Source organism: Periplaneta americana, chromosome 17, assembly GCF_040183065.1.
Source record: "Periplaneta americana isolate PAMFEO1 chromosome 17, P.americana_PAMFEO1_priV1, whole genome shotgun sequence".
Classification (NCBI taxonomy): domain Eukaryota; kingdom Metazoa; phylum Arthropoda; class Insecta; order Blattodea; family Blattidae; genus Periplaneta; species Periplaneta americana.
The window spans coordinates 110608086-110624568 of NC_091133.1; the positions used below are offsets into that span (position 1 = coordinate 110608086).

Here is a 16483-nt window from a genome sequence, read left to right on the forward strand (position 1 = left end):
TATGACTTATGTTTGTATGTGTAGATGTGAAACTCATCAAGAAAAGCTGTCAGTGTATTGCTGGACTTGTAGGAGATGTATTTGCCATCAATGTGCGCTCTGGGGTGGTACACATTCAGGACACACATTCAAACCTCTGGAAGAAGTTTATGAGCAGCACATTACACAGATCAAAGATGAAGTCGCCCAGTTGAGACGTAGGCTTATGGAATTAATCAGTTTAGTACAAGAAGTGGTAAGTATCAACATTAGTTTCTTTACTAATTCATATTTAAGGGAAAAAAGGTTAACTAGCGTGTGGGAAGTACAAGTGATTTTGGAACCGAAAATCGTCGAATTTATAAGGTATTTTTTTGTAGAGATGAAGTTTAATTTAAGGTGCTATATTTCAGTGAGCCACGGTAATATTTTCATAAAAGATGTCAATGATTTGAATGCTTACATTATGTTATACATATGTAATAGTATTTTAGAAAACTTAATTAATTAAACTGGATACATTAATTTATTTACTTATTTTATATAATTACTGTTTAGACCAGCCTCATGGTCTAGTGGTCAGAGCTTCTGGCTATAGTTCATGAGGTGAGGGTTCGATTCCCGGTTAGAGCACAGGAATTTTTCCTTGAAGGGGATTATTCCTGTGTTCGTCCATGGTCTGGAATTTAGATTAAGTTTAGATTTAAGACCTCTCCTGGCACCACATTATCATAATCATCCTATCATATTATCGGGGTAATGTAACTCCGCCTTCCAGGCGCCCCAACCTCAGAAGTGGGTTACAACTAAGCCATGGCCAGGAGAGAAGACCAGAAATGTCGGAAAGACAACCTGGTGGCATTGGATAAAAAAAAAACATGTTATACTGGGTGTTCAGTTCAAAGTGTGTCATGGCTCGCTGTATGCCGTCATGTGGCTAGTCGATGAGCCTAGAGAATTCAATCTTCCTACACTTCCGCAGAGGCATATTACCTATATGCCAGAGAAGTTGCCTAGCAAGTACGGCGTTCATTCTGAAGAGTACTTACCGATACATACGGTAATGCCTGTAGTGGCAGGAATGTGAACTGTTTGGAAACATGTACTGAGGTGAGTTTTTTTCTTACTGTCGGGATATGTGGAGACGTTTAAGATGATTACTTACGTATTTGTTGACATTAACTTTGACAGTCAACATGGACACGGAGCATTTGATTTGTATTGTGGAATGTTGCCGTACACAACCGATGATAATAAATACCTTGCGTATGACTTGCCCGCGCAAAACACAGTTCGAAAGAGGTTATGGTAGCACACAGACTGTGCAGACCGCCATCTGTTGCTACGGCGTTCAAGTTATACTGTACACTTCTCAAGTTCAGATTGAATGCCTTGATCAATAGGCAACTTCTCTGACACAAAAGCTGAAACTCGCTTCAAATCGCTGACTCATCAACAGTGACGTCATGACACACTTTGAAATGAACACCCAGTATAATAGCGATAATATTCATTAATAAATATTCAGACTTCATCAGTTGTTTGAAGCATTCATTTATAAGAATAAATTATTGCATTCAATAGCTGAGTAAACTTGTATCCTTGGTTAGTCAAATCGTTCTGGTAGCAAATATAGGCCTTATGAAATATGCCCCCTAAGTTATTTTCCTTTCTCCTGAAATATGAATTATAGCTTTGTTGGTTTCATCTTTATTCTAGGGAGGTCTTCAATTATAATTCGTACTAGATTAAGGAATTATTACTAGTTAACTTAAATATTGAAATAATTAGTATCCTTTAATTCCCATACGCCAGTTGAAACTAATGTTTTCGGCATGAATAATAACCCGGCTACTGGGATGCTTATCTTAATGATGTTTTATCAAAATGAGGACCAACAATCAAGAAAGTCACATTCCATTCCTTTTACTCATCTTCTCCTCAGTAATTTTTGTTGTGTGACCGTCACTTAGGTCGCACTGTTTGCAATCCGGATGGCTACTGCGTTCGACTTCTGCTCTTTCTCATCAGGATTTCTGACACCACCATTTTACTCAACAATGGAAAACTATTTTGCTGGAAGAGCTGGAGCTCTCAGGATACTATAGGAAAACTACATGATTACTAAACTTAGTCTGAAATGATTGCAATATTGTAAACTCTACCTGGTTTATTACGAGGGGGATCCAGGAAATAACGACCGTTCGCGCATACCCGCCGCGCAGCTGACTCCCCTTCCTTGTTTGAAGGTCAACTGGCTTCCTTAACATGTGTTTTCATAATGTTGTGAGTACTAGTTTCAACAAGTCGCCATTGTGCATTTTGTGTTACTTCAAAATGAACGACGTGATTGATAATCCCGCCGACTGTGAGGTGAGGAGTGTGATTCGATTTTTGAATGCCCGACATTTGAAACCTGCAGAAATTTACTGGCAATTGAAAGAAGTGTATGGTGATACTGTAATGAATGAAAGAAATGTGAGAAAATGGTGCGAAATGTTCAACAATGGGCGAACAAATGTCCACGATGAAACTCGACCCGGACGCCCATCACTCATCACAGAAGACCTGAAGACTAAAGTGAACGACAGAATCTTGCAAGACATGCGCACATCACTCGACGAATTGCATATTGCCTTTCCTGACATTTCTCGTTCTTTGCTTGGTGAAATTGTGTCGCAACATCTTGGCTACCACAAAATCTGTGCACGATGGGTTCCACGGCAACTGAGTGACCAACACAAAACTCAGAGAATGGCCTCAGCATTGACATTCTTGATGCGATATCACACAGATGGAGACGCCTTTCTTGATCAAATTGTGACTGGTGATGAGACCTGGGTGTCTCACAACACCCCAGAGACCAAGCGCCAATCACGTCAGTGGCATCATCCCTCATCACCCAAGAAACCGAGAAAATTCAAACAGACTCTCTCAACACAAAAAGTCATGGCTACTGTCTTTTGGGATCGCAAAGGTGTTCTTTTGCTGGATTTCATGCCAAAAGGCACTACGATCAATACAAATCATTATTGTGAGACTTTACGAAAACTACAGCGAGCCATCCAAAACAAGAGGCGAGGAATGCTTTCGAGAGGAGTTGTGCTTCTTCACGACAACGCCCGTCCGCACACTGCTGCTTCAACTCGAGAATTGCTGGATCAATTCGGTTGGGAAATCTTTGATCATCCGCCCTATAGTCCAGACCTTGCTCCTAGCGATTTTCACCTTTTCACTAAACTGAAAGACTTTCTGAGTGGTACGCGTTTTGGAAGTGATGAAGAGTTTAAGAAGACAGTGAACACATGGCTTAATGAACTGGCGGCAGAGGAGTATAACACGGGAATTCTAAAGCTAGTGAACAGATACGACAAATGTTTAAATGTAGGTGGTGATTATGTAGAGAAGTAAAGGAAGCTTCAGTTATGTAACAGACTTTGTTTTTTCAAATAAATAAATATTTTTTTTTAATTACTACAACAAAACGGTCGTTATTTCCTGGATCCCCCTCGTATATATTTACAAATGTACAAACAAAGCTACTTACAAGATATTTCATTGGATGACGCTGATGCCATGCCGCTACCGTCTTTCACTTCCAAGTCTCTCGATTCACCCTTCGTCAGTCTCAACTAACTGTCGCATCTCCTCACCAACACTTTTTATGTTTCGTTATCCGTTTCCTGCCCAGGGCACTTTTGATTTCACATACTTACAGATGTTGTCTTAATCAAACATCTCTTACATTTAATTTGATTCAATGCATTATAGTGATAAGTCGCTATAATGAGACTACGTGCAAGAAAAGAGTTCGAACAATGCGTGATATAATTTTAACCAATTAAAATGCATGCTTTGTTCTACTGCACCAATGCGATTAGTCCAGCGATGATCTGTGGCGTAAGAATACTTTCACTGTAGGCAGTGATTTACCACATGTCCGACAAGACTCTGTAACCCTGGCTAAGCATCTTAAGACCGTGTATTCCGCTGACACTGTTCCTGTTTCAAATTTAATACTCCACAGGAAATCATGCTACAGGGCGTTCTTTAGCCCTGGGACATTACAGTAGCCATCAATATGTCTCCATTGTAAGAAAAATCTTTAGATAAAATACTTATTCATTCATTCATAGTGTTCTGCCCAAGGGCAGCATTCTCCAGTCTTTTCTATTTTCCGCCTTCCTTCCTTATACTTATTATTAAACACAATTGTCTTACAGTAGATAAAGCAATAATCTTTTTCAAATCGTAGTGAAAATTAGCTCTCACTTACTTACTTACAAATGGCTTTTAAGGAACCCGAAGGTTCATTGCCGCCCTCACATAAGCCCACCATCGGTCCCTATCCTGTGCAAGATTAATCCAGTCTCTATCATCATACCCCACCTCCCTCAAATCCATTTTAATATTATCCTCCCATCTACGTCTCGGCCTCCCTAAAGGTCTTTTTCCCTCCGGTCTCCCAACTAACACTCTATATGCATTTCTGGATTTGCCCATACATGCTATATGCCCTGCCCATCTCAAACGTTCTCAAACGTCTGGATTTTAAGTTCCTAATTATGTTAGGTGAAGAATACAATGCGTGCAGTTCTGTGTTGTGTAACTTTCTCCATTCTCCTGTAACTTCATCCCGCTTAGCCCCAAATATTTTCCTAAGCACCTTATTCTCAAACACCCTTAACCTATGTTCCTCTCTCAGAGTGAGAGTCCAAGTTTCACAACCATACAGAAGAACCGGTAATATAACTGTTTTATAAATTCTAACTTTCAGATTTTTGGACAGTAGACTGGATGATAAGAGCTTCTCAACCGAATAATAACACGCATTTCCCATATTTTTTCTGCGTTTAATTTCCTCCCGAGTATCATTTATATTTGTTACTGTTCCTCCAAGATATTTGAATTTTTCCACCTCTTCGAAGGATAAATCTCCAATTTTTATATTTCCATTTCGTACAATATTCTGGTCACGAGACATAATCATATACTTTGTCTTTTCGGGATTTACTTCCAAACCGATCGCTTTACTTGCTTCAAGTAAAATTTCCGTGTTTTCCCTAATCATTTGTGTATTTTCTCCTAACATATTCACGTCATCTGCATAGACAAGAAGCTGATGTAACCCGTTCAATTCCAAACCCTGCCTGTTATCCTGAACTTTCCTAATGGCTTAGCTCTCACACCAGCCATAATTATTGGTTTTTTTAACAATGCTTTATCAACTGCTGTGGTTATCTAGCGTCTGAATGAGATGAAGGTGATAATGCCGCCAGCGAAATGAGTTCGGGGTCCGATGCCGAAAGTTACCCAGTATTTGCTCTTAATGGGTTGAGAGAAAAGCCCAGAAAAAACCTCAACCAGGTAACTTATCCCAACCAGGATTCGAACCCGGGCCCGATCATTTTATGGTCAGGCATGCTAACCGTTACTCCACTATAAATATTATTAAACCAGAAATAAGTAAAAGAAAAATATTTGATCAATCACTAAGAACAAAGATATTATATAAATCAACCATTTTTTTTATTGTTAAAATGTCATGGCTGAAACTTGTAATGTTGGTAAATGAAGTGTTTCGAGAATATGTAAAGGTACGTCGCTACTTTTGCAGTGCTGCAGTACAAAAAACTGCGCAACTCTTGTACTGTGACGTGTGAACAACGGTGCAACCCGAAAAGTAGCGGCTGCCTAACCTACTGCCCGCTACTTTTCCGTGCTGCGTGAAGCTTAAAAGTAGCGACGTGTGAACAGAGTTCTCAGGGTTGCAGCCGCAGCATTTTTGATATCGGTTTTGTTGAAACTTTTGGTGCGGTTGCAACCAGTGTTACCACCCAAATGTGCCAATGATACTTTTATTGTTTGGATATATTTTAATGTTAGATGTGATGAAAATAAATTATTTGGAACAGTTATTAAATACACAACACAGTCTGAGCATAATGCTGACGACATAATTCATTTTTTAAATTTTCCGTAGCGTAGTTTCAAACAGGGTTGCCAACATTGATTACGTGAATATCCTGTTGGTTATCATTTAAGTATATAGGCGTTTTTAAAAGCTTTATAGTAAAAATAATGTCAATTTCTGAATACTAGATACAACAGAAAAGCAAATAATAGATAAGGAAGCTTTCGCATGAGTTTCTTAATAATGCGAAAACATAACCACAAAATGTATATTGAGAAGTCAACACGGAGATGGAAACCTGCAGCATGACTGCGGCTGCAAAAGTAGCGGCTTGTGTGTGAACAGACTCACAAACTCCAGTTGCAACTTTTGCAGCACTCGGGTTGTGCAGCACGAAAAGTAGCATGCAGCGCGCTACTTGTGGCTTACGTATGAACACGACACGCAACTTTTGCAGCTGCAGTACAAAAGTTGCGCAGCAAAAGTAGCGATGTGTGACCATACTTTAAGGAAGAAAAATAACACATAAAGTAATTACAATGACTATAACAGTTAATGTTTACATTTCAACTGCAAATGTTGATCGTCCTTCCATATATTGAATTCATGAATTTATGATTTTATGTTGTTGTTGTTGTTGTTGTTGTTTACTAATGCCAGACGTTTGACAATAAAGTCATTTGACCTCTTGCACTCCAATATTTTTCAAAGATATTATCATGGCCAGCCACTGAAGCACAGATTTTGAGGTGTTCCAAATCCATTTCTTGGTTTGAGTTGCACAATGGGCAGTTAGGGGACTGATATATTCCAATTCTATGCAGGTGTTTGGCCAAACAATCATGGCCTGTTGCCAATCTAAATGCAGCTACAGACGATTTTCGTGGTAAATCGGGAATTAACTGTGGATTTTGATGCAGAGAGTTCCATTTTTTCCCTTGGGGTTGTGTTATTAAATTTTGTTTGTTGAAGTCTAAGTATGTAGATTTAATAAATCTCTTCACAGAGTAATAGGTAGATTTAGTAACAGGTCTGTAAGTAGCAGTGCTGCCCTTCTTTGCTAAAGCATCCGCATTCTCGTTTCCCAGGATTCCACTATGGGATGGTATCCATTGGAATACAATTCTTTTATTGAGTGATATTAATTGAGAGAGCATTTTAGTTATTTCTGCTGTTTGAGATGAAGGTGTGTGTTTAGAGACGATTGATAGAATAGCTGCGTTGGAGTCTGACAATATAACTGCATTCCTAAATTTATTGATGTGGCATAGAAGATTCCTGAGACATTCACTTATTGCAATGATTTCACCATCAAAACTATAAAGTGAGAAGAGACAGCACGTAACACCTGCACTGGCACTTTGTTCTCTGGAGATCAAGGATCCGTTGGTGTATAAATGAAGCTAGTTTTGTGGAGGGTACCTAATATTAATTGTCTCTAAAGACAATTGTTCCAGTATTTCAGTGTTTACTTCTGATTTCAGTATTTCTTCTGTTAAATTTAGATTATATTCTATATTTAATAGAGTTAAAGGGTTTGGTTTAATTTGTAATTTATGATTTATATCATTGAGTAATAATCTGTAATTATTTTTTACTTCCTAGTTGACATTAAAATTTATAAGTAGACAGTATGCAAACTCATCTAAATAAACATTTATTCTCTAAGAACGTGAACATGAGTGCCATTAATTGTTATGAAGAAATGTGAAGAGGTTTTAATCCTGTCATATGTCCTCAGGAAAGAAATGTGGAATCTGTACGAGCTGCCAAAGATGAACGTGTACGCGAAATACGTAATGCAGTGGAGTTGATGATTGCTCGTTTGGACTCTCAGCTAAAGGCGAAACTTCTCACATTGATGGGTCAAAAGAATTCGTTAACACAAGAAACAGAACAATTGGAAGCTCTGTTACAAGAGATTGAACATCAGCTTCATTCTTGTTCACGCTCAGAACTTATAACAAAAAGTGGTGATCTCTCTCGGATGATTCATCAAGTGCGAAAAAAGCCTATGGCAAGCTTTGTAACTGCCCCTGTACCTGCAGATTTCCAAAGGTATGTTCATCTATACTTTCATGATTTGTCAGCATATATAGAGATTTTTTTTCTCGGAATAAAATCGGAGTATATTGTGTGTAAAACTTAAATAACAGCATTTAATTAGAGAATGAATAAGGTAATGGCACCTATAGCTAACAGGTTATTGTGTCTTACAATAGTAAGAAATTTTTTTCTTCTAAATACGTTTCTTAGTATTCAAAGTACTGTAGTATTTAGTTCTACTGTTACAAATCATATTACAATAGTAACAGTTGTTAATCATTCAATCAATCTTCCTAATGTATCCAGCTGTTTGCTGACAACATAAAGTCCACTGTAGTCTATTCAGTTGTTATTTTTCACGAGAAATGAGGGGTATTTTGATCGGTGTTCATTATAGATTCCTGTTGCTAGTAGCCAGAGTTGGCATGTAATCAATATATACTGCAGGGCTGTGTCTTCTGCAACTGGTACTGATGATTTTAATTTACTTCCTTTGTGGTTTATGGATGGGCAGTATAGAAGAATGTGTTCCAGATCTCCATCATGATTATTACACCACAGACAAGTAGGATTATCAGAAATGTGAAATCGGTGTAGGTACAATTGTGTGACAATGTAACCTGTTCTGGCTTTTGTTAAAAATGTTTGAATATGTCTGGGAAAGTTTTTGTACATTTTCAGGTCATTTGGTTTCTTTTGAACAGACTGTAAAATTTTTCCTTTCTCAGAAGCGAGCCAATTGTTGATCCATAGGTTTATAAAATGAGACCTTACTGAAGCAAAGGCACTGGATAGAGATATCACTTGAAGAGGTCTTGGTTCAGTGGATACCTAGTCATTGTGGCATACCTGGAAACGAGAAAGTCGATAATATTGCAAAATAAAATATGATGCTTTATTTTAAAATTTCAAACTATGCATTTTTATGCAACATAAAATCAGCTTTAATGAGCATAAACACGAAAATATGCCACAATAATATGAATATAATGCATTTATGAAGAAACCCAAAATATGCAAATATTTGCAACATAAAATTTGGGTTGATAAGCTTAAATGTTGATGATTCGTGAAAATAATTAATAGCAATAAAGGCCACTGGCGTAGCTCAGTCAGTTAAGGCGCTTGCCTGCCGATCCGGAGTTGCGCTCGGACGCGGGTTCGAGTCCTGCTTAGGCCGATTACCTTGTTGGGTTTTTCCCGAGGTTTTCCCCAACCGTAAGGCAAATGTCAGGTAATCTATGGTGAATTCTCGCCCTCATCTCGCCAAATATCATCTCGCTATCACCAATAAATAACCTCGTAGTTGATACAGTGTCGTTAAATAACCAAGTAAAAAAAAAAATCAGCAATAAATTATAGCCAATGGGAAAATATATGCAAATTCATTATCTTTCTGACCCTAGTTATGAGATTGAATTAGTTTGTTTTATTTTACAGTGAAATTGTTCCTGGCTATGATAGCAGCACTTTCGTAATGCAGCAATTCACCCAGCTACAACATAAGGCTGATCCAGTGTATTCGACACCTCTGCATGTGAATGGTCTGTGTTGGAGGCTTAAAGTATATCCTGATGGTAATGGCGTTGTTAGAGGAAATTATTTATCAGTATTTCTGGAGCTTAGTGCTGGACTCCCTGAAACATCCAAGTGAGTGAGATTCCTTTGACAAGATAATAAAATTATAAAATCTAATGTCTATAGTCTAAAAATTCGAAGTCTAACAATTACTAATGAATAAATAATTGAATAGCCGCTCAGAACAAGGTTGTAACCCTCATTTCTCATAAGTTGACATTTTCGTGAATAATGGTTGTTAATGATGTGTTTGTGTAGTGCTTGTACTCGTATTAAAACAGCACACATGTCTGATTGTCAACCTTGTTCTAAAAAAATAAAAGTATGTACAGTACAGTACAATGTGTTTTTCCCCATTTTTTAACAATTTCGTATTTGCTGGTTACAACCTTGTACTGGGCAGCTATTCAATTATCTCCTGGCTTAGTTACCACATGAGTGATACTTTATTGGTGTCACTTATGAGGTTCCAACCTATCTTCGGACAGTTGACTGAACAACAACAATGGTGACAATATCTATACTGTACTAATAATAAATCTGTAGCCGAAATTTTTCTGGTAATTTTCGATTTTCCAAAAATAATTGGTCCTAACATATATAATTAACCACCCTGAAACCGAAAATCGCTTTTTTTACATTTTTGTTTGTATGTCTGTCTGTCTGTATGTTTGTTACCTTTTCACGCGATAATGGCTGAACGGATTTCGATGAAAATTGGAATATAAATTAAGTTCGTTGTAACTTAGATTTTAGGCTATATGGCATTCAAAATACATTATTTAAAAGGGGGGTTATAAGGGGGCCTGAATTAAATAAATCGAAATATCTCGCTTATTATTGATTTTTATGAAAAATGTTACATATAAATTTCTTTAAAAATCATTTCTGATAAGTTTTAGTCTTTGAAAAATTTTGATAGGCCTGATATTTAATGAGATAAATGAGTTTTAAAATTAAAATAACTGCCATCTAAGGCCGTGTAATGAAATAAACAAATGACTTCGTCTGTAAGGGGCCTTGGTTAACAGCAATCGAAAGCTATGAATCATAGCCTACAGAAAATGTTTCTGTGTTCGTATGAAGCAATATCGGAAGCTAAATTAACCGATTTGTATAATTAATTATTATTTCACCATTGGAAAGTGTAGTTTCTCTGGTTGGACATAATGCTATAATGTTATTAAAGTAACTTCTGAGTGAATTGAGGACAGGTAAGATTAAAATAGCTTCTTATGCACAGAAAACTTGATAGGCTATTCTGTGTATTCGTTTCCTGTATTTCTTAAAATAATGTTTATCTCAGAGAATTAACAAACAACGAGAGTGTATTGATTTAGTATGCAGTAATAATACGTTAGCTTAGTATTTCATTATTTTATAATCCAAATTTTAACTATGCTCAATTGAATCGAGCTAAAATACATAAAATACATATGCATTAAATGCAATGCAAAAAATTTGGGTAATGAGCCAAGCAGATTATGTTGCCCTGTTGTAAAATAAAATTTGTTCCTCCTGAGATTCAAGAGCCCCCATAACAAATTGAAAACTTACTTATCAGGGTACATCCGTTATCAACACACTTTTTATATAATATAATATAATATAATATAATTTAAGTTATTTAAGTTATTTGAAGGGTTCAGAACCATAGTGGGCCAAGCGCCATTTACTGAATACGTAGAAAACAAGAGTTAAAATTAAGTTATTACCATAATTCAATGGAAACATATAACAAGTAAAATAAAGTATACACATTAAATGTAAATGATGTCAATGTTCATTGAACTATGGATGCATGTAATAAAAATTAAGAAACATGTTAAAGGAATTGTCATTGCACCAAATGAGTGCTCTGTGGACCAAAATGATTCCATTTTAATTATTTAAATATAATTTAAATTAAGTAACATATTAAACGATTTATCCTTCTATCAAACACGAATATTCCCTGGATCAAATGTCCTATTTTAATTATGTAATCACTTTATATTTATTTGTAACAGGTGCAGCGGAGCGCACGGGTACGGCTAGTTAAAAATAAAATCTAAAGATTGCTGTGGTTTTTAGTGTTATAATTGAAAGTGAAACAGTGCTTCTTTTATACAATTAAAAAAAATTAATATTGAAAATAATATTACATTTGCTTTTTTCTTATGTTTGCCTTTTGTTTACTGACTAGGTATGAATACCGTGTGGAAATGATTCATCAAGGTTCTAGAGATGCTAGTAAAAACATTGTCAGGGAGTTCGCTTCTGATTTTGAAATTGGAGAATGTTGGGGCTATAATCGTTTCTTTCGTTTGGATTTATTAGCTAGTGAAGGCTACCTCAATACTGAAACGGATACACTCATATTAAGGTAAGATTACCATATATTGACGTTTACAGAAACTCACAGCTTGAAGTTGAAAACAAATCATTTTTGTCATTATTAATATTCAGGTTTATAATGCATTAGCAGCATCTTTCTATGCCCAATATCTTTACACAATCTCTGAAATCTATCTGTGAAGTATGGTCGCGCATGACGTCACTCAGGCGAGACCGGAGTCTGCTTTCTTCCTTTTACTTTTTCTTTTTTCAAGTCAGTTGTGTTCCCTCTCCCATACAATTCCTTTTGCGCCCTGACTACTCATTGGTTTAGCTGGCTATGATGCTATATACACAAAAGGCTTGTTTTTTCAATGTCACTTCACATATTCCATGAACGGTGTTTACACTCTTATCTTCTTTCTCCAACCTTCTCTGTTTTTAAGTCCCGTTCTTGTAACCCATTTTCATACATTGCTTTCTTAACTTCTTAATCCATGTATTTCGAGATCTACCGCTTCCTCTACTTCCATTGGAATCCATTCTAGTACTCACTTTGGCATTCGTCTCTCTAGGTACTTGTTTGTAAATGTCAAGCTCTAGGGCTGTACCTGGAATTGAACTCTGGTCCTTTTTTTAACAATCACATACCTTACTGTCTGAATCTCGAGGCTCTTTTTATGTTCGAACATTTTATTTTATTTTATTTTATTTTAAACATTTCATTCCAAAGACTGTACAATGCAGCATAGGAAAATGTCATGATTTACAAGTAAGCAATAAGTTCATAAGTTACATACAATGAAATAATTACATTATATAATATCATATGGACAATTCTCCCTAAAAGTTATACAACTATATAGAGTTAAAATACTCACCAATATTATATAATGACAAGTCTATTAATTTATTTTTAATTTCATTCTTAAAAAGCCTCAAGCTTAAATGTCTAATATTGCCGGGTAAAACATTATATAACTTTACAAATCTCTACAAAGCTGCTATTAGTAGTAGTGTAGTTACATTGTCCTTTTCTTAAATCATTTTTATGCCTTGTAGAATAGCTATGTACTGAGCTATTTGTAGTAAAATTATTAATATTTGTTTGTACATACATTAAACAACTTAAAATATACAAAGACGGTACAGTTAAAATTTCAAGTCTCCGAAATAAAGGTTTTACAATGTGTACGGTTATCAACATTACAAATTATTCTTACTGCCCTCTTTTGTAGTTTCAATAACTTTATTATTTTAGGATCATTACCCCAAACTATTATTCCATACGTCAGATGGCTATGGATATAAGCATAGTATACGGATTTTAGCACTTCAACACTAACATGTGTTTTTAATTTCCTTAACATAAAAATACCTTTGTTGAGTTTCTTAGATAGTATGTCAATATGACAGTCCCATTTAAGTGTAGATTGTATATGCACTCCTAAAAATTTGACAGATTCTTTACAATTGATTCTATTGTTTAAGGAAAACTCTAAGTTCTGTATCTTCTCTTTGTTTAAGCAAAGAGAATTAGCTGAACACCAATCTTCTATTTTTCGGTTGATTGCATCAAGATCATTAATAATTTTCACTCTATCATATCCAGTAATTGTTATAGCAAGATCATCCGCATATAAATATGACTTTATGTATTTGCCATCAATTATATAGGATAAGTCATTTACATATATAATGAATAAAATCGGTCCTAAAATAGAACCCTGCGGTACACCAATATTAGTAGTTGTGTATTGAGAAAAACTGTTATTAAAATATACCGTCTGTTGCCTATTGTTTAAATAATTCTTTAAAAATTTTAAAGCTAATTCATTAAAACCATAAAACTTCAATTTCATTAAAAGTATTTCATGAGAGATACTGTCAAATACTTTTGACATGTCATAAAATCGACTTAAAACATGCATTTTACCATCAATGTTTTCAATGCATAGTTTAACAAAATTCACAACAGCATCACAAGTTCCCTTACGAGCCCTAAAACCATACTGACATTGGGAAAACAAATTATTATTTTCAAAGAAACCTAACAATTGCTTATTAATAATTATAAGTGATTAGCAGTAATTCATACATAAGTAATCTTTCCTTTTGTTTTCTTATGACCAGTTGGAATGATTGCTGATTTTATGGCAGGCGTATCTGTCACTTTGCAGTAATACCGGAAATTATCTCATTTTTTAATCTTATTGTCAGTATCATTTTTAATCCCATTGTCAGTACACTGTGTGTGCGTGTGTGTGTTCCCCCCCCCCCTCTTGTCAGCCTGCTATCCTATTTCAATAAAAAAGTTCTTTGGCATTCATACTTTTCTTCTACTTCAAACATAATTTCATCCTGCCTCATATTTATAAGATAATTGTGCATCATTGCAATAATGATGTTAAAGTTTTCTGCAAACAGCTCTGTAGGCCTAATTGTCCTGTGTAGATCTACCCTCATTAGCAATCATTGTCAAAGAATGAAGTTCTTTTCTAGAGACCTAGTCGTCACTGTTTTATCAAATTATAAAATGTTCTTTTAAACTTTATTTATTTAGTTACTTTCATAGAATGTTTTCAGAAATTGAGAGTTACGAAAATACAGTAGCGTGCAAATTAATCCGAACACGACATATTTTTACATTTTCTGTCATTGTTGGCCTCACAGCTGCTCATACCGCTTTAATTGACATCTGTAGTACGTGTAATTCCATTGTTGAAGGTCTGTCATTATTTTTTTTATAATATGTGACATTTTGCCTGTTGTTTTGTACTTATAAGCATTTCAGTTGTGTTGAAGACTTAATACTGCAATCCTGTGTACATTCTGTCATCTTCACAAATGGATACAACTCCACGAAAACTGTCTAAAATTATAACATTAGCAGAGCATTCTTCTATGACACAGAGGCAAATTGCTGCAGAATGTCACATCGGTTTGGCTACTGTTAATTCGATCATAAAACGATACAGGTAGACTGGATCCATCACACCCCAGAAAAAAGGAAACTGTGGCCGGAAAAGGAAGACTTCACCTGCAGATGATCGTTTAATTGTCAGGAAAAGTAAATTAAATCCTAGACTAACTGCTGTCGACTTAACCCGCGAGTTAATGGCTACCACTGGGGTGAATATTCACGTCACAACAGTGCGGCGTAGGCTTTTGGAAGCTGGACGAAGGGCTCGTAAGCCTATTAAGAAGCAACTGCTAACCCCTGTTATGTGCAAAAAACGCTTAATGTGGGCAAAATTACATCAACACTGGACAGTGAATGACTGGAAGAATGTACTTTTTTCCGATGAGTCTCATTTCGAGGTCCACGGCCACCATGTTCCTTACGTATGGAAAGGATCCGAAAAAGTAACAGCAGCTCATCTCCAACAAGCACCCAAATACCCCCCTAAAGTAATGTTTTGGGGTTGTTTTACACGTGAAGGGCCTGGAGCATTAATACCTATCAAGGGAATGATGAATTCTGACAAATATATTCACTTATTGGAAACCAGAATCGTATCCCAGCTGCAAAAATCATTTCCGGATGGCAGAGGTGTGTTCCAACAAGACCTGGCACCATGCCATATGCCTCGAAAAAGTACAGAATTCTTCAACAAGAAGAATATTCAGGTACTCCCCTGGCCAGGCAACTCACCCGACATCAACCCCATTGAGAACTTGTGGTCAATTTGCAAAAGAAGAATGCAAAAAATGGATTGTTCTACAAAGGACAAGATGATTTCTGCCCTCATGGTGTATGGTTTCGCGATGAAGAAATGAAGAATATTTGTGGGAAATTAGTGGAATCCATGTTAAATCGTCTCAGAGCTGTTATTAGGAACAAGGGAGGCCACATAGATTACTGAGATATGTCTTAGATCCTTTTTTTTTATCCCGTTTGAGTGTGTTTGTGTAAGTAATTACGTTGTTCGGATTAATTTGTACACTACTGTATATATATTTCATGCTCAAAAATAGTATTATAGGCCTATATATGTTTATTAAAACTGATAAAATTGATTAATGGTATGTCAAATATTGGTATTCTTTAAAGTTACTGAATTGACTGAAATATAAGTAATTTTTTCATTTCAGTTCAGGTAACAACATTTGATTTTTACAAATAGATACAGAAAGTGAAAGAAACATGAATATCGAAAGATTATGTTTACTCTATATGTGTATGAATATTATAGCCTATTCATGTTTTCCTTCAGGTTCCAAGTGCGTCCTCCAACTTTTTTTCAACGTTGTCGAGACCAACACTGGTATATTACTCAACTGTTAACTGTACAAAATCAATATGCCACGCAAATCAACGAGCTAAAAGAGGTATGTTTAACTATGTCTTATTTTTAGATACTGTCATTTATTGTTAGATATAATATATATGACACTTAAAATTAAGTGGCAAAATAAAGGACCAGTGATATAGATAATGTTAAAGTAATGTGATTGTATACATGGATAACATTTATGTTACACAATAGTTGTTGTTGTTTTCTAATGCCAGGCGTTTGACAATAAAGTCATTTGACCTCTTGCACTCCAATATTTTTCAAAGATATTATCATGACTAGCCACTGAAGCACAGATTTTGAGGTGTTCCGAATCCATTTCTTGGTTTGAGTTGCACAATGGGCAGTTAGG

General features: G+C 35.8%; 1 protein-coding gene across 1 annotated transcript in view; it reads left to right on the forward strand.

The window, feature by feature from the left end:
- Positions 1–16483, forward strand: part of LOC138693050 (E3 ubiquitin-protein ligase TRIM37-like) — a 63396-nt gene that overhangs the window by 13641 nt on the left and 33272 nt on the right. Inside the window, exons 3-7 of the mRNA XM_069816605.1 lie at positions 25–235; positions 7635–7951; positions 9380–9589; positions 11703–11882; positions 16051–16165. Coding sequence (XP_069672706.1) covers positions 25–235; positions 7635–7951; positions 9380–9589; positions 11703–11882; positions 16051–16165 — 1033 coding nt within the window. The remainder of the gene's footprint in view (positions 1–24; positions 236–7634; positions 7952–9379; positions 9590–11702; positions 11883–16050; positions 16166–16483) is intronic.